The sequence below is a fragment of the Setaria viridis genome, chromosome 1 (genome assembly GCF_005286985.2).
Source record: "Setaria viridis chromosome 1, Setaria_viridis_v4.0, whole genome shotgun sequence".
NCBI classification, from domain to species: domain Eukaryota; kingdom Viridiplantae; phylum Streptophyta; class Magnoliopsida; order Poales; family Poaceae; genus Setaria; species Setaria viridis.
Genome location: NC_048263.2, coordinates 4,005,480 through 4,028,617, shown reverse-complemented (window position 1 = coordinate 4,028,617; position 23,138 = coordinate 4,005,480). Strand labels below are relative to the sequence as shown.

The following is a 23,138-nucleotide window of genomic DNA, read 5'->3' as shown; positions in this document are numbered from 1 at the left end:
TTCAGCCTTACAATGAGATAAAAGATCTTAAGATCAAGTTATTTTCATTCCTGATCTGTTCGTTTCTGTTCTGCAAGTTCAACCCCGGAAGGCAGAGGAGTAAAGGCGGTCTGCAGATGGTAGGAGGACGCACTAAATACAAAGCGTGTGCGTGTTTCTACAGTGCATATGCATGATAGCCTGAAACCGAGAATGAAATATACAGGATGAATCCTGGACATAATGGATCAGACAAGGGCATATTCAGGCCTTGTTTAGTTGCCTAACTTTGGGCAACCAAAATTACTGTAGCGCAACTGTAGCGTTTCGTTTGTATTTGTGAATTATTGTCCAAATATTGACTAATTAGGCTTAAAAGATTCGTCTTGCAAAGTACAACAAAACTGTGCAATTAGTTTTTGATTTCGTCTATATTCAGTACTCCATGCATGTACCGCAAGTTTGATGTGATGGGGAATCTTCTTTTTACATAGTGTTAAAGTTGGAATTTGAGGGTGAACTAAATAGGACCTCAATTCCTGAATGCTTGGATAGGTATGGAGAGTAAACTCACGGACTGGGCCCGTGCATGAGATGTTGCTGTCCTGTCCTGCAGAATCTGATGAATTTCTGTGCTGTCTCCGCTCTCTCTTCTGTGCTTGAAGGGCTTGCCTGTTTTGTTATGGCCATGGCGTTCTGTATGCATTGCGTTCAGCCCAATCAATGGTCCCTTTTTTACTCTGTATCTGCTAGATGTGTTGTCCTGACAGCACTACTACTCTCTCTCTCGAAAATAAACGCTAGCGGTACTTTGTCCTTGTGCAATTCCTAGTTTTACTTGTTATCAGTTTTTTCTCATAGCTACCCTGTTAGTGAAAGACATGCTCAGGCAAATTTCTGAACACAACCGGATAGGAGCAGCTTCTCTGAAATACAAATCAGCCGCCAGCTTCTCGGATACTAGGTGCTAGCTAGTACAACCTAATACAATATTACATTACTTGCAGATATTACAGTAGGCAGTGTTCATTACGAGTGGGGCAGTGGGCCGGCAAACTGCAAACCAAGTAGTAGGCATAGTAACGTGGTACATCGCGAGCAAGCAATGCATTATCTCGTATCTAGCTGATCCGATAAATCTCAACTTTTCAACAACATACTACATCTGTTATCAGAAAACAACTTTTAAACATAGGCATGCACGGCGTAAACTTAAAAAGGCACATGGCGAAGGTCCGGAGCATGCGGTGACACCGTTCCACTGTTTTGGCAAGGCGGAAAAGGCTCGGGAGATGAAGGCGCGAGCTTCGGCGAGACTGTGAAAGGTTGTGGGCGACATCAAGGTATGGACCTCACTTCCAGAGCTTGCGCAGGGACATGTTCTTCTCCGTGTCTTTCTTCATCACCTTGGCGACTGCCATCTCAAAGTCCTCCTGGGTAACGTGTACCCTTCTCTCGCGGAGGGCAAACATTCCAGCTTCTGTGCAGACCGCCTGAACAACAAAAATGGACAGACAGTGAGTTACTTCGCATCAGCACAAGGTGCATCTAACAAGTAGCAATATTGAGCCACTGGAACACACAGCCATGCACTGAGAACTAAAAGATCAAATAGGTTTTAAGGTCATACATCATATGCAAGTTTGCAACCAGGTAGACCAAAAGGTATCCTCCAAAGTTTGCTAGTACAAAATAGTTGTTATGCTCAGGTCATATGTATTTGATTGCCTTATGAAAAGGCATATTTAACCTAGACTGAACTGAACGTTCGGATTCAATTTTCAGAGGACCTTCTGATAATTGTGAACGCAACCCTGTAGATTGGTCATTGATAACTTAGTATTGATTGATGCGAACTTCAGTACTACCCTATCAAAAGGCTCACGAGCTAACAAACTCCTTTAGCTAAAATACTGCTGGTGATTTAACTACACTAGCAAAAAAATGGAATGGAACTTTGATATGAATAATACACTGAGGTCCCAGATACATCAGCTATACGTTGCTATATGAGCTATGGTTTTGAACTCTTCAGTTTATAATCATGATTCATGAGCATGCTTGCATGATGATTCAGTGCTATGACTAAAAAAGATGCCTACACATAATTTTCCGCTTGAATTGATGATAAGACCGCAAACAGTTCATCAAATGTGAGTGTAGATTAAACAAACCTTCAGCTCAGCTCCTGAGGCCCCATTCATCTTTTCCGCGATCTTTTTCAGATCAATACCACGCATCAAGTTCATTTTTCTTGAATGAATCTTCAAGATATCGAAACGAGACTGCAAGGGCAAAAGGATTAAGCACCCTATCAACACAAGTGATCATGCAAAATGAACAGGACAGGACAGGTCAGTTAGAACATACATCCTCATTGGGATTTGGAAATTCAATCTTCCTGTCTATGCGTCCAGGCCTCAGAAGGGCTTGATCCAAGATGTCTATTCTGTTCGTTGCCATCAGAACCTGCAATAATAAATATTTAAAACATCACAATGGTGTTCCTTACCCTATCACATTTATAAACCAGTAAACTCAGCACACAGGAACATAAGTGAAGCATACCTTAATTTTGTTTGATGCTTCAAAACCATCAAGCTGGTTTAGAAGCTCAAGCATGGTGCGCTGCACTTCACTATCACCGTTACCAGTTCCAGACTCCATTCTAGCAGATCCGATAGAGTCTATTTCGTCCATAAATATAATGGACGGTGCGTGTTCCCTGCAATAAGTTCACCAGATAACTAAGACCACACTAAGAGATAAAAACAGAATGTATATGCAAAATTATGCATCCAACTCACAAACAACTAATGCTTCAGTTATAACAGAAAAAAAATCAGCCTACCTGGCCATGACAAAGAGTTCACGAACCATACGGGAGCCCTCACCAATATATTTCTGAACCAACTCAGAACCAGAAACCCTGATGAAGGTGCAGTCAGTGTGATGAGCAACTGCACGTGCCAGCAATGTCTTTCCTGTGCCGGGAGGTCCATAAAGGAGAACACCCTGGAAAACAAATAACCTTGAGTCTCTTTCTTTTCATGTAAAGTTCAAATCAGTTAAAATGGTCTTCAGGGAGAAAACGAACCTTTGGCTGGGCAATTCCGAGGCTCTCAAATAGCTCCGGATGTTTGATTGGAAGCTCAATGACCTGAAAGTTGACTTCACAAATTAGAATGTGCATATTTTGATGCATTGTTAACACACTTAAGTTCAAAACAAACCTCTTTGATCTCTTTAATTTGCTGATCAAGTCCTCCAATCATATCATACGTAGAATCCGGAACCTTCTCAACCTTCATGAGATTGACCAATGGATCAACTTTGCTTGGCAGGACCAGATGGAGCATGTAGCTATCATTTCGAAGAGCAACTCTTGTTGAAGGTGTGATCTTCGTAATATCAATGCTCTTGTCAATATCCACCACGTATTTGCCTTCCGGATGCACCTGCGCAATTGCATTTAGAAAGTTAATATCATTTCAATAACCAGGAAGTTCAAACTCCCGTTTAGAGCTCAAGACCAGGCATCCAATAACAAGATGAAAACTACAGACAACTAGCACATCCAATCAGCCACAGCTATAAACATAATTCACAGCTCTTTTGAGCTTTGCAAAATAATAACAGACACCCAACAAAAATTGTATACAGCATACCAGAATTTACAGAACATTTCTACAGTGCAGAGTTGGCTATAACAAAATACAGAATTTTTAGTTGCTACTCAATTCAGATGTCATCTGAAATTGATACAAACGTAGTTTAGACAAATGAGACCATGTATGCAGTCCAAAATTTTCAGATGAACGTTTGTTCTTTGTAAGCATAACTTTAGATATGTGCAATACAAAAGTCACAATTTCCACAGGTAAACTGATCTTAAGATTTAGGACATGGTTATCATAAGCTCATTTATAGGTATTGCATGATAAAGAAGGCAGCATAGCTGAGAGCACTCTTACACTACGTGATCTAATTTACAGAACTTTGTTTGACCCCACAGCAAGAATAATTTTATGTAGAAAATGGTATGCATAGGAAATACTGATTGTCGGATAGGAAAAACTTACCTTCACCAGAACCTTTGATTTTCCCATGACCTTAACCACCTCACCAACATATGATCCAGGCTCTTGAAGCAACTGCAGCTCTTCCCTGAGCATTCTAACTGCAAAATTTCAATTGCAAGGCCAAATTTAGAGAACCGTAAACAGACACAATATATGCACTTATGCAGAAGGATGTGCTGCTCCTGGAACAGAGACAGCAGGAGATCAAAAAATCCTAATCAAAAGCGTCACGGTACAACCATGCAAGCCAGTATTCCTATACTTGCAGCTATACAGAGTTCAAAAATGACTAAATGGGGGCACAGGGCTATCGTTACATTAATTTTGCATAGCCATTGTTCAACTAGAGGTGATTTAGTTTATGTTACCATGTTCAAATACCACAGCTTCATGTCAAAGAAAGGCAAGCATTTGAAAATTAATGGATAATCTCAGGAATAAAAAGCCGGTGTGAAATATTCTCCTAACAACCCTAGAAGTAAATGTGATAGAACGACATTGAGAGGCAATATACAAAACAAATACAGACAGTAGCACATCTTATGGACAGTTTATAATCAAAATCCATATCCAAACACAGATAAACATCAGCTACCACTACCATCCACATGATATCCACGATCCAAACTTAACACTACTGGTCAGCCTGCTGCTCAAGAAGTTTAACATCTAAGCGCGCCCATTTGGAGCTAAGCTTCAGTCCATCTAACACACCAATTAGTAAATTAACAGGCCATCGTTCACATATCAAATAATTTAAAAAAATCAGCTCAATGAACCTTATTAGTAACTAAAAATCGTGCCTTTAGCTACGAACCACACCCAGCTAAAGCTAGGGTTTCGACTAACGCGAAGGGGTAGCAACAACACCAGACCCGCGCGCCTAGAGGGCACATCGATCCTAGGGTTAGGGGCGAGCGAGCGAGCGAAATCGAGAAGAAAGGTCACCTCGGGAGTTGAGGTCGTTGCGCTGGGCCTCGAGGCGGTTGAGGTTGTGGGTCTTCTGCCGGATCTGGAGCTGCAGGTCGTGGATGTGCTGCAGGTAGTACTGGCGCAGGCCCTCCCCTCCGCCGCCGCTCCTCCCCTTCGCCGCCGCAGCGGCCTCGTCGCCGGACGCCGCCGGCGTGGGCTTCGAGATGTCCATCGCCACCGTCGCCATCGCCGGCTTGGTTCTTCTTGCGTTCGAGGAAAGGTCTCGGGCCCGGATGCGGAAGTGTGGCTTTGCTTGTTGGGTTGGGTCTGGCCGTCTGGTGCGGACGGTGTTTGGGTTTATAGGGGCGCGTCGGCGCCTGCGTGGAGAGAAAGTTGGCCGCGGACCGTCTCGGGCTCGAAGTCGGAGAAAACACCCCGACTCAGAGACTGTTTCTTAAAAATGAAAAAAAGTTCAGTATTCTATTGTGAAAAATAGACATCATATCAGACTCGAAGTTAGAAATCATTAGAGAAAACACCGCGGTTCATCCTCATAATTGTTTCTCAAAAGAAATTTAATGGACGTGTATTCTCTTGTGGAAAATATATACGGACTTCAAGTTAGAACTAGCTAGACAAAGCACCCCAACTCATCTTTGGAATTGTATCTTCCAAAAAAATTTCAGCAAGACATGTATTCTACTGTGGAAAATCGGAATAAAAGTAAGTTGATCACATCCTCAAGCTGTTGCAGATTTGGTATTCATAAAAAAATGAAGTTACAATTTCCCTCGAGGCGTTACACCTGAATTGTTTCCAACATATATGAAGTTATTATAGAGAAATATATGTTCTCATAAAAAAGATAGAGCATGATAAATAATTTCCACATGTCAAGTTTTTATATAATTAAAGAACTTATGAAAAATAAATGAAATAAAACCGTAATGTGGAAAGATATTTATATCTATATGTTATGTGTTGCCAATTGATATTTCGTCGTAAGATTTTGGCATCTATTCTTCCTTCGTTCTCTTTTATGTGCACCTCAATTACTATATCACGCTCTAATTTTTTTCTATCTCCCGACTCTCCATCGCTAAATTTATCATCTCGCTAGTATGTAACTACAATACCCCTTTAAATTATCCAATTAACCCTCTCCCAGTCCCGCTTATCACGGGAGTTTGATTTTATCAAAAGCTCAAATCTTAACTCGCTTGCCAACGTTCATCACCATATTGGAGAAAGAAGATGTCTCCAAGCATCAAGAGCGCATCCCTAAAATCATAATGCTAATGAAGAATACAAATTAAATTTACTCAAAAAATAAAAATTAAATTGACTCTAAGCTTAAGTATAGGCTAATGTAAAAGTGAATATTCTTAGATTTTTCTATTTTGAGGTTTGAGAATTCCTTTTCACTCTTTTTTAAGGAAACATTAGCAAAAAAAAAAATCGGTTTCGGTGACACGAAACTTATGCAAACTGCAAGTTCTCTTAAAATTAGATAACTTCACAATCCTATTTTACAGCACCTTGAGTTTGCTCTGCACTTCTTTTGAAACATTGAGAGTTTGCTCTGCACTTCTTTTGAAACAAGAGAAAATTTCCGCAAATTTCTCTGCGCACTTCATTTGGTTTCTTTCGCCACCAGATTGAAATCCAATGAACGCCCTCATCCTGGCAGCCACCTCAGCTCCCGTACCCCTGCCGCTTTCGTGTTCGACAGCCACCCGCAGCGGCCGCCGGAGGCCGGAGCTTGCGAGCCGGTGACCCAGACACCAGCTCCCTCGCACTCCGATACAAGAAGCTCTTCCAGATTTTTCCCTCTTCACCTCTCGATCCGTAGGCCGTAGCTCTCCGTCTCTCACCATCACCACCCAGTGTACATACATATCAAACCACAGATCCGGATCATCCAATCCCGCGCGGCTCCCCCAATTTCCCCCTGATTTTCCGCTCCTTTTTGGTGCTAGATAGAGCTACTGCGCCGCGCCGTTTTGAGGTTTTGCGCGGCGGCGGTGAGGCGTTGAAGCTAGGGTTAGGATTTCCGGGGAAGCGGGGGGATGGACAAGAAGAAGGTGGCGGTGCCGCTGGTGTGCCACGGCCACTCGCGGCCGGTCGTGGACCTCTTCTACAGCCCCGTCACGCCCGACGGCTACTTCCTCATCAGCGCCAGCAAGGGTGCGTCATACCTGAACCCGTCACCTGTTGCTTGATTTGGATTCTTAGAGTGGGTGTTGTTATACTTGTGGAATGCGAATAGCACGATGATTGTGATCGATGGGGCCTGAGGTGAAAAGTGCAGTTAATTTAATAGATAATAGTGGAACAGTCAATTACTGGCTTAAATGGCATAGAAAAATCGGCTCAGAATCTGGATTTGGATTAGCTATAGTTACAGATTACAGTGTTACATACTCTGGCTTTATGTTAGTTTCCAGCAGTTGCTGTTTGGAATGTCAGGTCAACCATCAAGCTTTCACTACCTGATAATGTGGCCATGATATTGAGTTTTGTCATTGTATTTAGCTGGCTTCGCGGTACTTGCTACTGATTGCTCTTGGTGTTCAATAAGTAGTTTAGTGACATGAAATTTGAATCTACCTCCAGAATATGTTGCATATAATGTATCGAAAGTGCATTCAAGTTTGAAACAAGCCCTTGAGCCACTGAAAAATGAGAAAAGCTTACTGTTTTCCACGTTCTGGCAGTAGTCAGGACCGATGCTTGCTATGTAACAAAGCAAAACTGAGGAGTGATGTATCTTATCTTACCTGCTAATGTCCAGGGCTTAAGCTGAACCTGACACTAATGTTATTGGCCACATAATAGTTCCTTTGAGCCACATAAGTATCTGTGTGCTTATGCATCGAGCTTTTGTTTAAATTTAGATTCCTTGTTTGGAATACTTGTCTGTAGTAACTATTGGCAGCTAAATGGTCAATCCTTATAGTTTTTACTGCACCACAAGCATTAGATTTGTTAGCATTAATTGGCTCCAGACGTTTTATTATTTATTTGGTAGCTCAATTTTAGTGAACCATGCTGTTATAAATTCTGGGGAAGAGAGTGTGCATGCTGATACAGGAACCAGTTTGCACTGTGTGAGCTTCAATGTATTGTTGGATTAATGTTGCTTGTTCATTGAAGTGCTGACATTAATAACATGGTTTTGTTTTCAGACTCAAATCCAATGCTTCGCAATGGTGAGACTGGAGATTGGATTGGAACATTTCAAGGTCACAAAGGTGCCGTTTGGAGCGCTTGTCTAGACACCAATGCTCTGCGTGCTGCCTCTGGTTCTGCTGACTTTTCAGCGTATGATTCTCACTCCGCAAAGTCCCCTTGGTGTTACCTTGATTATAATCCTTCTGCAGGAGTTCCGTTTCATCTGACGTCTGCTCACCAATCTCTAGCTGAAAAAATTGTTTTGTTATCTCATTTTGGTGTGTTACTGATACATTGATGTTGGCATGTTATATGTTGTAATTGTAATGGTTTGGTAAACAAACTTATAATACATGCTGCAGTTTTCCTGGAGCACGCCGAAGTCTATTGTTAATAGGATAGGTTACGACACCTTCTACAGCTTGTTTGAATCAGTTTCGTTCCATCGTATGCTTGGCTGCTCGCCAAAAAAAGTGGGAATTTATTAGTACATTTATGGTGTTGTTTATTTTAGTACCTGGTGTTTTAAGAGTATGCAGTATGCACCAAAAGAAATTAGCGCACCTGATTTGGTTTCAGTATGTCACTCAATTTGGTTAAACTTTCATTGCATCCATTAATCATTATTGATCTCGGAATTTGGTACTTAACTGCTACCGAAAAGCAAAATATGATTTTTGCAAATTATGAAAAATAAGTTCTACCAGTAAACACGACATAAACTCCTTGCATGGATGATTTGACTTGGTGACAAGCCGAAGGACTCCTACCTATAAATGCTAATCGATTCAAGCTAACCAACCTTCGATAAACTATAATAAAATATTGACTGAATGCATTTTGCACTAGCTATATCTGGATTGAAAAATGGAATGTCCAAACTACAGTACGACACTGGATGGTTTACATGAATGGCATGCAAGCTCAGTTTCCGCATGATGACCTAGAGTGTTATGTTTCCATTTTTGAGAATATATGTTGATTATATCTCTTTATTTCAGAAAAATATGGGATGCACTAACAGGTGAAGTGCTCCACTCATTCGAACACAAGCACATTGTCCGTGCATGTGCTTTTTCTGAGGTTATGCTCTCACCATATTACAGCATCATGCATGTTTCTTTATCCTAATCAAGTCCTTCCATTGGCTGCTGTTATTGCCCTTTTTGTCACCTTGTTCTGTCAGTACTTTTTTTTCCTGGTGATTCACCTTTTTTCATCTTGGCTGAGGATGATGGTGATTATTTATATTTTTTTTGGCTTCTAACTTTTAGCATCTGTTTGATCATTTGTTATTAATAATGGCAAGAATGGTTGTCCTCTTGGCTCTCGTTTGGTTACTGGGTTACTAGGATTGAGGATTTATGTGAACTTTGGCTGGAAGTGTCCAAAAACACTATAGTTGCGCCTAAAAGTTTATCAACACATTCAGTTACTTCTTTTTGATTGACCTTAAATTAGCATCTTGTTGAATTACTGGTGTGAACATCCCTCATCTAATCATCACAAGTTTTTAGAAAAGTGGCTTTAGTAGATATTACAATTTTAAGTGATCCACAGCCTTGCAAAGCATTGTCCTCCTAACTTAATTCTCAGTATATGAAAGTTATAAGTTTATGAAAATTTTAATCTTATCTTCTAAACTACCATATACTTTACTTTCCATCACTCCCTATTTGATTTGCACTCATGTGATTTGAGTTGGAATTTTCTAATTTAGCCAGTTGTTGGATTGTTCTTGTCCTTTCTCTTTGGGAACAGTCTTATTATTTATCTTTATCTACTTGTCCAATTATGTACCTTCTGTCATCTGAACTGTAGCAAGATCAACTTATTTGTTGAGAAATAAGATCTAGAAATGTCCATCTTGAAGATAACCTTCTTATGACTAATTCAATTTAATTCCCTGCAGAATTGTTTTCTTAACCTTTGATTTAAGTTTTTCCTCATTAACTCCGGAAGTTTTTCTGCATGTATAAATCTCATTTATAACACTAATATTTCTTCAGGATACCCACATGTTGCTCACTGGAGGTTTTGAGAAGATTTTGCGCATATATGATTTGAACCGTCCGGATGCTGCTCCAAGAGAAATTGAGAAATCACCTAGTTCTGTCAGAACTGTCACTTGGCTTCATAGTGACCAAACTATACTTAGTACCTGTTCGGATATGGGTGGTGTGAGGTTTGTCTGTATTTACAATTAACTATATTAATTTTTGGCTCTAGATTTGCTTTTTATCTTCCCTATTGTGATTAGTGCTGCCATGTAGAAATTGATTTTATATAAAAAATAGAGTAAAGTCCATTGTTGATCATCGAACTTTCGACTCAGTTTGGTTTGGTTTCAACCATCGAACCGCAAAACCAGGAATCATTGACCACGCAACTATCAAAACCATTTATATTTGACCATCGGGCTGTTTTGGTGGGTGGTTTTGGCGACGTGGACGCCACGTGGCGATAGGCCCACTTGTCAGCACCTCTTCTCTCCTATCTCTTTCTTCTCTCCTTTCCCTCTCCTCTCACCCCTGCACCGGCTGCCGCCCTCCCCTGCCCCTCACCTGCACCGGCTGCCACCCTCCCCCCGCGCCGGCTGCTGCCCCCCACGCCGGCCGGACCGGCGGCTTGGGCTTCATGTGGCGGCGGCGCTCTGGTGGACGATTGGCAACGACGACTTGCGGGGCGGGTGCGCCTTGGTGTCGCAGAGCTCGTGGTGATGCTCCCCTGCTCCTCCGGCATCGGGTCCCGCCGAATCAAGCCGGTCAAACGGCGGCGGTGCCTTGCTTCGATGGTCGACGGGTACGGAGGCCGCGAGGCCGCATGGGAGCTCCACGACGCGGACGCCGTCGTGGGGGAGCTACTCCCGGTGCACGGAGACGGAGGCCGGGCAGGTGAGAGCCGGTGACACGGAGGAGGGTGTGGAGGCGGCGGTGGCGGTGGCTTCGAAGGGGGTGGCTGTGGCGTTGGGCCGTGGGAGGTGGGCCTCCTTGCCGCCACCGCTCGTGATCGGGGAAGGTGCGGCGGCGGCGGCAGCGGAGGGAGGAGGAGGGTTCGGCATGGGGGAGGCACGGTGGTGACCGGCGCAGGGGAGGCCGGCGCGGGGGAGGCGCCGGGGCAAGCATCTTGCGGTGGCGGAGAGCAGGGCGGCCGGCAAGGATTTGAGCGAGAAAGAGAGAGAGAGAGAGGAGAGGATAGAAGAAAGAGAGGGAGAGGAAAGAGAGGTGCTGACAGGTGGGCCCGTTGTCACGTGGCGTCCACGTCCCCAAAACCACCCAGCAAAACAGCTCGATGGCCAAATATGAACGGTTTTGATAGTTGGGTGGTCAATGATTCCTGGTTTTGCGGTTCGATGGTCGAAACCAAACTCTAAAAAATAGGCATGCTGATTGCTGAACTATTTTTCAGAGAGCCCGGCAGAATTGACTGTTCTGTGGGGTCAGACTCTGTTAAATTGCGAACACAAAGGCATCATTCAGGGTTCGCCTTTTACGAATTCATTTCATTTTGAAAGAATAATTAAACGTTTGCACTAACAAGGTGAAATTTAGTCCTACTTCCCTAGAAAGGAAATCCTGATCTCTATCTTTGTCTTTTTAGTTGCAGAGCATGCATCTGAAGTATGTCACTGTCAAAAGCCTATCAAAACGCAAATCAATTTGGACATATACACATGTGAAACCAGTGATTTGAATATAGTTCCGAGTTAATAAAATTGACTATTTACCCTTTAAGGTTCCTAGAAACTTACCTGCACGTTTTGAAGTAAAATAATGCTATACATGAGTAAGCTGAACTGTGTCTTTGTCAAACACCTTTTCAGGACGTGTGTTAAATTTAAAATATGTATTTTTGCTCTTGATTAATTGGTATTGCCTCTTGACAGGCTATGGGATGTAAGGAGTGGAAAAATTGTCCAAACACTTGAAACCAAGTCACCTGTCACCAGTGCGGAAGTAAGCCAAGATGGTCGGTTTATCACGACAACTGATGGCTCAAGTGTGAAGTTTTGGGATGCAAATCAGTAAGACAATTCTGTATCTTTACTTAAGCAATGCTGAGAGATGTGTTGGCTTTATTGCTTACAGAATATGCCGTGTCATTCTGCAGCTATGGACTTGTTAAAAGTTATAATATGCCCTGCGCAGTGGAGTCAGCTTCTCTTGAACCGAAGTATGGGAACAAATTTGTCACTGGTGGTGAAGACATGTGGGTTCGTGTCTTTGATTTCTTCACTGGAGAAGAATTAGGTGAGTTAATTTGTTTCAACAGGTTCCGTAAATTTATAGAATTGATAACACCACGTGCCTTGTCAGAGTTTTTCTTTTTCCAGCGTTTTCTTGTTTTAACAACATAAACTTGTCACCTGCAATAAACCATGCTTGATGTTTCATAAATTGTCAGGTCTTTAGTTCTTTTGTCCATTATTATCTTTAATTAAGAGTGCAGTTGAAATTCTGCTTGGATCCCAGCCTCTTGTTTGTTTGTTTGTTTGTTTTAGTTACCTACTTTTTAATCAGTGCCAGTTCCATGTAGATCTTGGGATGGTTTATGGTATGATTTTTTATAAGGTGTTTTCGATATAAAAAGTTTGTTTCTGGAGGCTGCCTGATTCACAGCTGTGGTCAAGCAAATATTGCTATTTCACATATAGTTGTTGTTATGTCCCTTATTATGGGATCGTTCCAAGCATTCACATGTGTGGATTTAAATATCAAGTTACTGGCTCTCATTTGAAGTAATTCCGGGATGTGATGGAAGAAACTATTATACGGTGGTGAAATATTCATTCCATCGCAGCGTTGTTGTAATTTAGTATCCAAGAAACTGTGCACGCAACTATCGCCATTGAACTTACAGTTGTGTTCCTTTGAAAACAGCATGTAACAAGGGGCACCATGGCCCTGTCCACTGCGTCCGGTTCTCCCCAGTCGGTGAATCTTATGCATCAGGATCAGAAGATGGCACCATCCGAATCTGGCAGCTGGGCCCAGCTAATAGCGAAGACCAGGAGGTGGCAAATGCAAACGGGAAGACGAAGGTCGGGGTAAATGATGTCGCACGCAAGATTGAGGGCTTTCACATTCCCAAGGATGGGCAGGCAGAGGGGTCGTGATGCATCACTTCGTGCCGGCGATGCTTGCCGCGAGACTGTTGTCAATGCTCTGTTGGTGGTCTGTTGTGTTGTAATAGGGGTTGGGTTTCATGTAACAGCACCCGGACGAAATGGTGGAATTTTGTAGGGAGCCTCCTTACTCCAGTTGCAGCAGAGTCTGGGAAAAAAAGATAGACAAATACAAGCAAGTTAAAATTGACTTTTGACCATGTCTTTATTCTCCATGCGAAGGTGAAATTGATCATGTTTTTACCTCGTTAACGCAGGGTGCGAACCCTCTTGATCGTTTTCAGACGCTCCACTTGTTTCAGACGCTCGGCCACATGGCACATGTCCTTTACAATGTTTGGTTCAGGATGAGATGAAGCTGGTTCCATCAAAAGTTTCTTCCATTGTATTATAAATCGAGAGATGGTAGAGTTGTGTCAGAACTAAGAACAATCAACTGTATAAACGAGTGCCATACAGAACAACAAAATTTACATATAAATCCGAGCTCAAGAGTCAGAGAAGTCGATCGCCCTTCCTACCACCTAATGTGATGATCTATGACAAATCCCCACCAATTCCTGACTCCAAACAATCACAAACTCCCCGAACGAAATCCAATGGTAAGCTCTATCTCGTTTGCGCAAATGCCAGGTGATAGCACCAATCACCAGAACGACGAACAGGGCAAAAGATCATCGCATTTCAGCCGCTGGAAACCTTGGAGACCTTTGGAACATCAACCGGGAACCTGTCGATCTCGTCCATCCACGGGTTGGTCTCCTCGGCCGGGTTCACCGACCGGAGCGCCCTCCACACGGCGCTGTTGCACTTGAACCCGGACCCGAAGGCGATCTGCCACACGCGGTCTCGCCGCCGGATCCTGCCCTTGGCCTCGCTGTAGGCGAGCTCGTACCAGAGCGAGCTGCTGGACGTGTTCCCGAACCGGTGCAGCGTCATCCTCGACGGCTCCATGTGCCAGTCCGTGAGCGCCAGGTTGCTCTCCAGCTCGTCCAGCACCGCGCGGCCGCCGGCGTGGATGCAGAAGTGCTCGAACGCCAGCTTGAAGTCCGGGATGTACGGCTTCACCTTCTTCATCTTGAGCAGCTTCCTCGCGGCCAGCGTCGCCATGAAGAGGAGCTGCTCCGACACCGGCAGCACCAGCGGGCCCAGCGTGGTGATGTTGGTCTTGAGCGCGTCGCCCGCCACCGCCATCAGGTCCCTCGACAGCGACACGCCGAGGTTCCCCTCGCCGTCCTCCTCCTGCGTCACGCAGCCGAAGCACCGGTCGTCGGCGCCCTTGTGCGTGCGCACGGTGTGCACCAGCTCGTACTTGGCCCGCCGCCGGTCGGAACGCCGGTTGGAGAGCAGCACGGCGGCGCCGCCCATCCGGAACAGGCAGTTGGACACGAGCTTGGAGCGGTCGTTGCCCGAGTACCAGTTGAGCGTGATGTTCTCCGTGCTGATCACCAGCGCGTACGACCCCGGGTGCGTCTGGAGCAGGTCCTTGGCGAGGTCCACCGACAGCAGCCCGGCGCTGCACCCCATGCCGCCGAGGTTGTAGCTGACCACGTTCCCGCGGAGCTTGTAGTGGTTCACCACCATGGCCGACAGCGACGGCGTCGGGTTGAAGAGGCTGCAGTTGACGATGAGTACCCCGATGTCCTTGGGCCGCACCCCCGTCTTGGCGAGGAGCTCGTCGACGGCGCCGAACATGACCTCCCGTGCCTCGGCGCGCGCCGCGTCCATGGACGGGTTGGGGGGCACCCGCGTCACGGCGGGCGGGAGGTACGTGTCCTCGCCGAGCCCCGAGAGCTCGAGGATCTTGCGCTGGAACTCGAGGCTGGCGTCGGTGAAGGAGCCCGTGAGGCGGGAGCAGCGCATGAAGGTGTCGCGCGAGCACCGGAGCTCGGGCCCCGGCTTGTAGCAGGCGAAGTCGACGAGGTAGACGGGGCGGGGGCGGGTGAGGAAGTAGGCGGTGGCGAGGAAGACGAGGAGCGTAGAGCAGGCGAGCACGGAGATGAGGTTGAGGCGGAGGTGCGCCCACAGGTCGGCGACGTCGCGCGGGGAGAGCGTGGAGAGGTGCACGGCCACGAGCGACATGAGGGGCATCAGCAGCAGGTACATGCCGTGGGAGATGAGGTAGTGGTACCCCAGCTTCACGTACTTGAGCCGCACCGACTGCTGGAAGTCCGGAAGCCGCCGCGACGGCGAGGCGGCCGCGGTGGCGGCATTTGTTGCCGGCGCCGGGTTGTCCATGGCGATGGCCCCTGTGACGCAGAGTTGGGTCAGAAAAACGCGGAAATTTTGCAACGCAGAAATCTGGATGACAGAAACGCAATGGATTCTCTTGAAATTTTTACCAAAATCGAGTCAACAAATGACCAAAAGATTCAACAAAAAAAGAAAAAAAACATCATAGGTCTGGACTAAATTTGCGGTAATTTCTGCCTTTCCGTGCAAAACGGCAGCAATTCAGAGAAGAAATGGAGGAAGAACAGAGTAATTCCCAAGAAATTGCACGGCATACGACAGTCTGGTTCTAGAGATCACTGCAAACTAACTGGGTGGATGGAACTAATCAAGACGTCGAATCTCTCTTGTGAGCTCAGACCAAATCACGAACACGGGCATCTCAAGGGAAGTACAAAAAAAGAAAACAACAGGAACAGAACGGATCAACGCGCCGCGCGATCACGGAACTAGAGGAAAGGCATCTCGATACGTACCAATCGAAGGGCGCGAGCGACGGACGGTACCAAATCCCCCCGATCGGAACCAGCCAACCAACCAGGTCTCCTCGCGAGAAGGAAGAGGAGTCAAGGAGGAAGAGCCGTCCGCCCCGGCCCCGCCTGCCGGAGCTGGGGTTTTAATAGAAGAGACCGCGGCGCGTGGGCCCACCTGTCAGCTTCGCCCGGGCGCACGAGCGGCGGCACGCCAGCCGTACGCTGGGCGTTGACCGATGGACGGCCCGGCCGTCTCGAGGTGTATCAGCTGCCAGTTGAGTATTCGTGCGCTGATTTGAAATTTGCATCTTCTGGGAGGGGATTAGCAGGAGTTTAGGGAGGGGATTAGCAGGAGTTTAATCCGGGAATAAGGCAACAGTAGCCGATGTGAAATCAAACTCTGGTAACAGAGACAGTAGTAGTCGTGCGACTAGTATGTCCCCGGTCCCTCTGACAAGTATACTCCTAGGAAGGAAGGAAGGAAGGAAGGAAGGAGAACGCTATGACTAGGCCCAGCACAGCGCAGGCCTTCGAGAACGCTGGAACAGGACGGAAGCTTCCACACGTCCTCGGCGCGCGTGGAGCCGCGTCGCCGCCGTTCTAGAAGCAGGTACTGGAAACCTTTGACCGGCCGGCTACCTAGCCCCGGCCCGGCGCAAGCCAGCAGCGTAGTCAGGTGGGGACCACCACTTCAACTTGCTACTAGGAGGAAGGGTATCGTCCGACGACACGTCGCGAGGAGAGGGGAGAAGGACGTGCGGTGCAGGACGGACGATTCCAACGTCGGACAAGAAGCTTCTTCAGGAATACTAGCCGTCCGATCGCGCTACGTCGCCTGCTTGTCCGATCGCGCTGTGGCATGAATATATATGATCACCCTTTTCTTTTCTGAAATTAAGAATATGACCATCACGTTTTCTTGCTAGAAAATTGCACAAGTTGTGACTAACAATTCAAGACAAGTTTTTGCAAAAAGAGATGGTTCTGTGATATGGTATGTAGCCGTGGAGATTTGATTAGGTTGATCTAATCACCTATTACCCAAAACATTAATCCTGTTGTATGAAAAGTAGTGCCGAGTGAAGATAACCATTAGATATTCCCTACATTCACAAATTATAGGCGTATTTTGATTAGGAAGAAGTCAAACTTTACAAATTTTGATAACTAATTATTTAAATTATATACACATTCGGTGTAGTATAAAATTTGCAACAATATATTTTACTCAAAGTCATTTTTATATTATATTGAATCTTTAGCAATTGACATTATATCATTTTTATATTATCTTGAATCTTTAGCAATTGACATTCAGTGTAGATGGGATAAGCGAGCAAGCAGGTGCGTTTCAGGTATGGCACGCCTACAATGTTCATTGAATAAAGCCGTGTGTTTGGAGAAAGAACATGTTACATGTAAAAGTCACGGTAACTTCAATAAACAAGCGTTTTACGTAGCTAAACTGTCGGTTCCTTCAACATTAGGATTTAGGAGTAAGAGTTACTCAACCAACTTGAAGTATGGCACCGGCTGCAAGGCTCCCGAACATCTAGCTTAACGGCAGAGGGAACTTTCCCCACAATGTATCTTTCGATGGCCTTGAGCCCTAGATGGGCTGCAAAGGATACAAACTAATGTCACTAGAACAATCAGTTCATGACAGATACTAGATATCTTTGCTTGAAGAACAATGACTTACGCGTAAGACGAAAGTCTCCAAAACAGGAGAAGCATCGAGAAAAGGAAGCAAAGAAAGATAATCATATCATGGGGGAAAGATCTCCATCCAAACAAATTTCCAAGAACTCGAGGTATAGGAATTTGACAGGCACCATTGACACGTTTAGCCTCTGCATAAAGATATTTCACTTAATAATATTGATAAATGTCATCACACAAGTATCTAATAATATTGAGTTTCAGATTATACCTCACCATTTGAAGATAAGGTAAGAGATTCAAGATTTGGCACCATATATGGAAGCTTGGTAACAGGGTAACAGAGAAAGTTCTCCTCTAAATGGCATTCCATGAGTAGGTTCCTCACTTGCAATGATTGTTGGAGTGAGAGTTGTACCAGATTGTCACCTTCAAAGTCGAAGGTGGTGAGGTTCGGAGCTTGGCTTTCTATCATTTGCAGCATACTGCAATCAGAAACAGTCAGACAGCTGAGCTGCTCCAGCATGCATATATCTTTAGGCAGATTATTTCACTACAATCCTCGAGTTCCAACTGCATCAAAGCAAGAGAATTTGAAAGAAGGCAGCCTAACTCTTCCCCTGTAATACGCACGTAGCTCAGATAAAGCTTTGTTAGGTTTCTCAAGCAACCAATGTCAGCCGTGGATGGAAGGCACAACAAGTGAGGTGAAGATACTGAATTGACCCTCCATTCTGTCCAAATAAAAGTGAGCGGGGCAAGCTGTATTCTTCCTGGCATTTTGAAGACGGCGAAAAGGTGAAGTTTTCAATCACTGGAGTAATAGCAACCTGAAGCCAATTGTTGAGATAACAAGCGTCGAGATCACAACATTCAGATAGATCAAGCTCAAGTGTCTTGACGCCAGTGCCTGAGTGGTTTTTCAGAATCTGGTCAATTTTGTGCGTCAAAGCCCTTGCTATATCACCCTCTCCGCTCACGTACTCTTTCAAGCACAGTGTTTCCTTGGTGAGTATAAGGTTGGGACGGCATCTCCATGAGCGTAAGAATGTGCGAGATACAGAAGCAGCACGTGCAGAATCTTAGATCGGCAATAGGGAGTGCATATGGCACCAGAAGTCCTGCACAAGAATGGAAAGATAGTTGAGCAGCATTGGGGCTATTAAGGCAAATTGTTACTTCAACCATATAGGACCATTCGGTGCTTTGTGCATTGTTTGCATAAAGTGTTCAGCATCAAAGAAAGAGGTTGGTAGTGCATTGGGAAATATTGCCTAGATTAGCGACTCTGACGATATCATTCAACTATAGAAGTGCATCTTTCTCCTATAAACACACTGGAGGGGAGCAACAAAACCTTTCTACAATCACATCTTCTCCAATCATATATTGGTTGCCAAATGTCCATTCTGCCATGCAACGAAACTCACCTCGTTACAAACCGCAGTAGCAAAGTAGTGAAGTACTGTATGAGGTCCGTTTGTGAATTTTATCTACTAGCTAGCATAGCTCTAGTGTTTTATTCTTTCATCTGTTAAAAGTTTCACCCCGTACCTCAGGCAGGTCCGGCCCTAAACTTCTCAATCTGTTACCACGATGAGAGTTACCCTTCTTTGCTTTAGACCTGGAAGTGATCGATCCATCTGCAAGTTTGCAATACACCATGAGCAATACAGATTGTACTTGTATACTAGGATAAGCACAGTAGCCCACGATCGAGCAAACAGGAGCAAACCACGCCGACGAGTGAACGGAGGTAACAGGAGGCGGCGGCTTACTGCGAGCTTGGAGTATGAGTTTGTGACGCCGCCGCCGCCGCTCCTGCGGCGTAATCAGTAGCTTCAACGACAGCGGCATCCCCATGGCGCCGTACCACTACCACCACGGCACCTTCGTTGTCGCTCCAGATCGAGTCGAGGAATCCTCTGCTTTGCTCCGCCCGATCAGTCCTTCCTCTGACGGGGCAGGTCAGGGCTTCGATTCGGAGCCAACTTGCGACGAGCCGCCGCCAGAGGGGGAGGAAAAGCCGCACAGCAACGCTTGGGCTGGGCCCGTTCGGACTTTTTCTTTTTATACTTCAAGACATATTGCAAATCATAAACAGTTTACAGAAATGCGGATGAATTCAACCCATTGGGCATCGTCTAGTGCCAGACGCACAGGGCAATGTGTTTCGCGCTTACTGTACGGGTTGGACGTGCTGGACTGAGTTGCGATTCCTATAAAACCGGAGGGTGTTTTTGCAGAACAGCCGGAGCCGTGGCTGCACGCCACGCGTCCCTTTTTCGCGTGGGATGCAGGCGTGCGAGCAAAGGGGGCTGTCTTTAGGCTGTTTGGATAAGGATCACATCGGATATTCGAATACTAATTAGAAAAAATAAATATGAGTTAATTATAAAACTAACTGAAGAACCCCTATACTAATTCGCGAGACGAATCTACTAAGTCTAATTAATTTATTATTAGCAAATGGTTACTGTAGCACCATATTATCAAATCATGGACTAATTAGGTTTAATAGATTCGTCTCGTGAATTAGACTCCATCTGTGCAATTAGTTTTATAATTAGATTATATTTAATATCCGTAATTAATATCAAATATCCGATAAAACAGGTACTATAGTCGTAACCCTCCAGCTGATTCGCATAACAATCACACGATTCACAAGTCGGTGATTCTCTGCACCTGGAGCCTGGGAACCTGGCGGGGTCCACTTGTCATGGACACTATCCTCCTCCTCCGGACACCAGCGAGAAGGACCCTCGCTTGCGGCCGGACATGAGTGGGTGGGTGGGGGCATCGCGTTGGCCAAGCGAGACACAGAGATGGAGGCACGCGGCGCGCATACCGTCCGGGGTCCGGCGGAGGGGATCAGTGCGGCGTCGCCTGGAGCCTTGGGCGGCGAATATGCTGAGGGGGAGGCGGAGGCCGGGGATGGAGGGGGAGGGAAGCGGTGCCAAAGCAGCCGGTCTCGCGGCTGCCGGGGATGTTCCGGCCGCCGAACGCAGGAAGGCGTGGACAAGTCCGACTGCCACTCCTTCACCCGTTTCTTCGAACAGGTCGACGGTGTCAGTACGTCGCCCCTATTTGTCTCTTTCATCCCTTCTTGTACCTGGCTGATACTAGTGAGGTTCAGTATTCAGTACACCAATGGATGATGGAGGTGGAGGCTGGAATTTCTTGCTGCTCTTACTTCTCGATGGCTTAACCGATGCAGTAGACGCGGCATGCGGGGTTCAAAGGCGGCATCGCGGCGACCTGGGTCGGAACAGTCCAGGTTACGTCTCCCCTGCTTGTTTGGTCGGTGAACGTCTGATTTGTGCAGAGAACCTAAAATGACTGGCTTTTGCCATTCGTTGCTGCATGTATGTGTATGGTTTATGGAAGTTGGTTATGAAATCTGATTGGATGTACTTGGAGTTTCTAGGTGAGTGGTCTGCTGACAGTTGAGTGGATTTTCCTGGTTGGATGGTCAAATGAGTGTGACTATACATCACATAAAACCACCATGAGATTCATAGATACTATTCACTAATTCTTTACGATATGATGCTCTACTGTGTTATGTGTCCATTCTGGACATCCACTCTCATTTGAATTGCACAGGCTGCCTCTGAACTCTGAAGAATGTGACTGTCCAATGTATGTCAAACACACAAATCAATTTGGCACATGCATCAGGGACTCTAGTTTGCTGGATATATGAATCTGAATTGATAAAGTTAATTATTTGCCACCAAAAGTTTCCAAGAACCTTCTCAATAGTTTTGTAGAACTCCACTTAAAGTTACATCTTTACTGAGTTCCCCTAGTGTTATACAGCGGTAAACAAATTGTATCTGTACAGAGTTCCTTGTCAGAATTTAAGATTATATTCTTCTTTCTGCTTGATCAATTAGTTTGGCCACTTAATAGGTTATGGGATGTAAGGAGTGGAAAAATTGCCCAAACACTTAAAACCAATGCACCTATTACCAGTGCACTCATGGCTCAAGTGTGTATTTCTATGCTTGGTAATGCTATGAAATGTATATGTTCACTTCTTACAAAATAGTTTACGGTTATCCTGCAGCTTTGGTCTTGTCAAGAGCTTTATTACGCCCTTTGCTGTCAGCTTCTCTTCAACCAAATCTGTCACCAGTGGAGAATGCATGTCGGACAAACAGGTAGGCTTATTTGTTTCAAAGGTTTATTGGAAATGAATTAATTGGTACTGCTCCTCATGTTACCTGCTACTTCACTGGGAATTGGTAGCTACTTATGAAATTATGCTTTGAGCCCAACCTCTTGTGCTATTTCTTTTGGCTACCTCTCTGTTAGCTAGTACCAGTTGCCTGTAGATCTTAATAGTTTATCGTCACATTTCTGTAAAGTTGCATTTCTGGTACTGCAAGAAGTGTGTTTTAGGTGGCCACCTGGTTCAGAGCAGCGGTCAAGCAAGTAGCTCATATTGCTAGTTACATTTAGGGTGTTCTGTTTCATATGGGATCATCATATGCTAATTCTATTCACATGTGTATTGAAACTCAACCTATGGGCATCATTATTTCAATGAGTACAGGAATATGATGGAAGAAACTTTAAACAAAATTTATTCACTTTATGCAACAGCAGGATCTTCATTCTGTTACAGTTTTTATGGCAGTTAATTATTTGCATAGCTATATGCCTAACTCTCCCCATAAGAACTGCTGAGTGTTTTGTGTTTGTTGACAACAGCATGTAACAAAGGGCACGATAGCCTCATCCAGTTCTTCCGGTTTGCACCTGTCACCAAGTCCTATGCGCCAGGATCAGATTATGACTGCATCGGGATCTGGCAGTTGGGTGTAACGCAAATGAGATGCTGAAGGTCAATTTAAATGATGATACCCACAAGACTGAAGGCTTCCACCATCCTAAGGATGGGCTGGCCGAGGGGCAGTGGTAAATCATTTTTGTACCTGTGAGAATCTGAAATTGTGTGGTGAGACGTTGTATTCTTTCTGTTGCTTCCAAAGTCTGCTGTGCCCAGGCATTTTATGAGTTGGTTTCATGTAAAGCACAAGGGGGTGCAAAAATTGTGGGGTTTTGTACTGAGGTCTCCTAACACCATCTTGTCTAGGATGTATGGTAGTGTCATCACCCCCTACCAGTTGGATGTTGCCAATTGCAGCTTTGGCTGTGCTTGGAAAATGTGAAAACTATTCTATGGGATTTACGTGTTGCATTATGTACTGTAAAATTCAAAAAGTGTACTGTAAAATTCATCCTGTTGTCTTCTTTTATGATTTCCCTTGTGATGAACGGTCAATGGAATTCAGTACAGGGGAGCAATCTGATGATGATATAAACAGCAAAAAGTTGAAAGAAAATAGCAGTAGGACCACGAGATTGTTCAACAGATCAATCTAGGGTGTGTTTGGATGGAGGGAAGGGACGGGACGGGATGGGACGGTCCCAATTTTACAGGTGTTTGGTTGGAGAGACACGGGGATGGGGACAGCATCAAAATGG

At 45.1% G+C, this 23,138-nt stretch overlaps 3 protein-coding genes and 2 long non-coding RNA genes across 11 annotated transcripts; 2 read left to right on the top strand and 3 right to left on the bottom strand.

Annotated features, from left to right (window-relative positions):
• Positions 1-951: 951 nt before the first annotated feature.
• Positions 952-5,315, bottom strand: LOC117862761 (26S proteasome regulatory subunit 8 homolog A). Its single transcript, XM_034746275.2, has 9 exons — positions 5,010-5,315; positions 4,062-4,159; positions 3,213-3,437; positions 3,077-3,139; positions 2,831-2,994; positions 2,548-2,704; positions 2,350-2,448; positions 2,154-2,264; positions 952-1,472 (listed from the first exon to the last, which is right to left on the bottom strand). The coding sequence occupies exons 1-9, from the start codon at positions 5,218-5,220 to the stop codon at positions 1,332-1,334; spliced, it is 1,269 nt and encodes a 422-aa protein (XP_034602166.1). The 5' UTR covers positions 5,221-5,315; the 3' UTR covers positions 952-1,331.
• Positions 5,316-6,640: 1,325 nt separating this feature from the next.
• On the top strand, positions 6,641-13,524 carry LOC117862768 (uncharacterized). The gene is made up of 7 exons (XM_034746287.2): positions 6,641-7,160; positions 8,162-8,297; positions 9,149-9,230; positions 10,157-10,332; positions 12,034-12,171; positions 12,258-12,397; positions 13,028-13,524. Exons 1-7 carry the CDS (start codon positions 7,043-7,045, stop codon positions 13,261-13,263), a joined length of 1,026 nt encoding a protein of 341 aa, XP_034602178.1. The 5' UTR covers positions 6,641-7,042; the 3' UTR covers positions 13,264-13,524.
• Positions 13,525-13,683: 159 nt separating this feature from the next.
• LOC117862752 (3-ketoacyl-CoA synthase 11) lies at positions 13,684-16,137 on the bottom strand. The gene is made up of 2 exons (XM_034746266.2): positions 15,981-16,137; positions 13,684-15,521 (listed from the first exon to the last, which is right to left on the bottom strand). Exon 2 carries the CDS (start codon positions 15,508-15,510, stop codon positions 13,957-13,959), a length of 1,554 nt encoding a protein of 517 aa, XP_034602157.1. The 5' UTR covers positions 15,511-15,521; positions 15,981-16,137; the 3' UTR covers positions 13,684-13,956.
• Positions 16,138-17,685: 1,548 nt separating this feature from the next.
• Positions 17,686-19,848, bottom strand: LOC140221422 (uncharacterized). Its single transcript, XR_011897190.1, has 4 exons — positions 19,418-19,848; positions 19,194-19,282; positions 17,911-18,760; positions 17,686-17,830 (listed from the first exon to the last, which is right to left on the bottom strand). It is a non-coding gene; the product is annotated as an uncharacterized lncRNA (long non-coding RNA).
• Positions 19,849-20,307: 459 nt separating this feature from the next.
• LOC117862778 (uncharacterized) lies at positions 20,308-22,854 on the top strand. 7 transcript variants are annotated; one of them, XR_004642071.2, is made up of 3 exons: positions 20,353-20,710; positions 20,786-21,808; positions 22,362-22,854. It is a non-coding gene; the product is annotated as an uncharacterized lncRNA (long non-coding RNA). The 7 variants fall into 7 exon arrangements; XR_004642072.2 differs by having other exon boundaries at positions 20,353-20,714; XR_004642069.2 differs by having other exon boundaries at positions 20,355-20,701.
• Positions 22,855-23,138: the final 284 nt, after the last annotated feature.

Coding starts and splice junctions, on each gene's coding strand:
- LOC117862752 (XM_034746266.2), bottom strand. CDS start 15,510: ATGGACAACCCGGCGCCGGCAACAAATGCCGCCACCGCGGCCGCCTCG.
- LOC117862761 (XM_034746275.2), bottom strand. CDS start 5,220: ATGGCGACGGTGGCGATGGACATCTCGAAGCCCACGCCGGCGGCGTCC. Junction 4,160..5,009: donor CAACGACCTCAACTCCCGAG/GTGACCTTTCTT, acceptor GAAATTTTGCAG/TTAGAATGCTCAGGGAAGAG. Junction 2,995..3,076: donor TCGGAATTGCCCAGCCAAAG/GTTCGTTTTCTC, acceptor TTTGTTTTCCAG/GGTGTTCTCCTTTATGGACC.
- LOC117862768 (XM_034746287.2), top strand. CDS start 7,043: ATGGACAAGAAGAAGGTGGCGGTGCCGCTGGTGTGCCACGGCCACTCG. Junction 8,298..9,148: donor GGTTCTGCTGACTTTTCAGC/GTATGATTCTCA, acceptor TCTTTATTTCAG/AAAAATATGGGATGCACTAA. Junction 12,172..12,257: donor AAGTTTTGGGATGCAAATCA/GTAAGACAATTC, acceptor GTCATTCTGCAG/CTATGGACTTGTTAAAAGTT.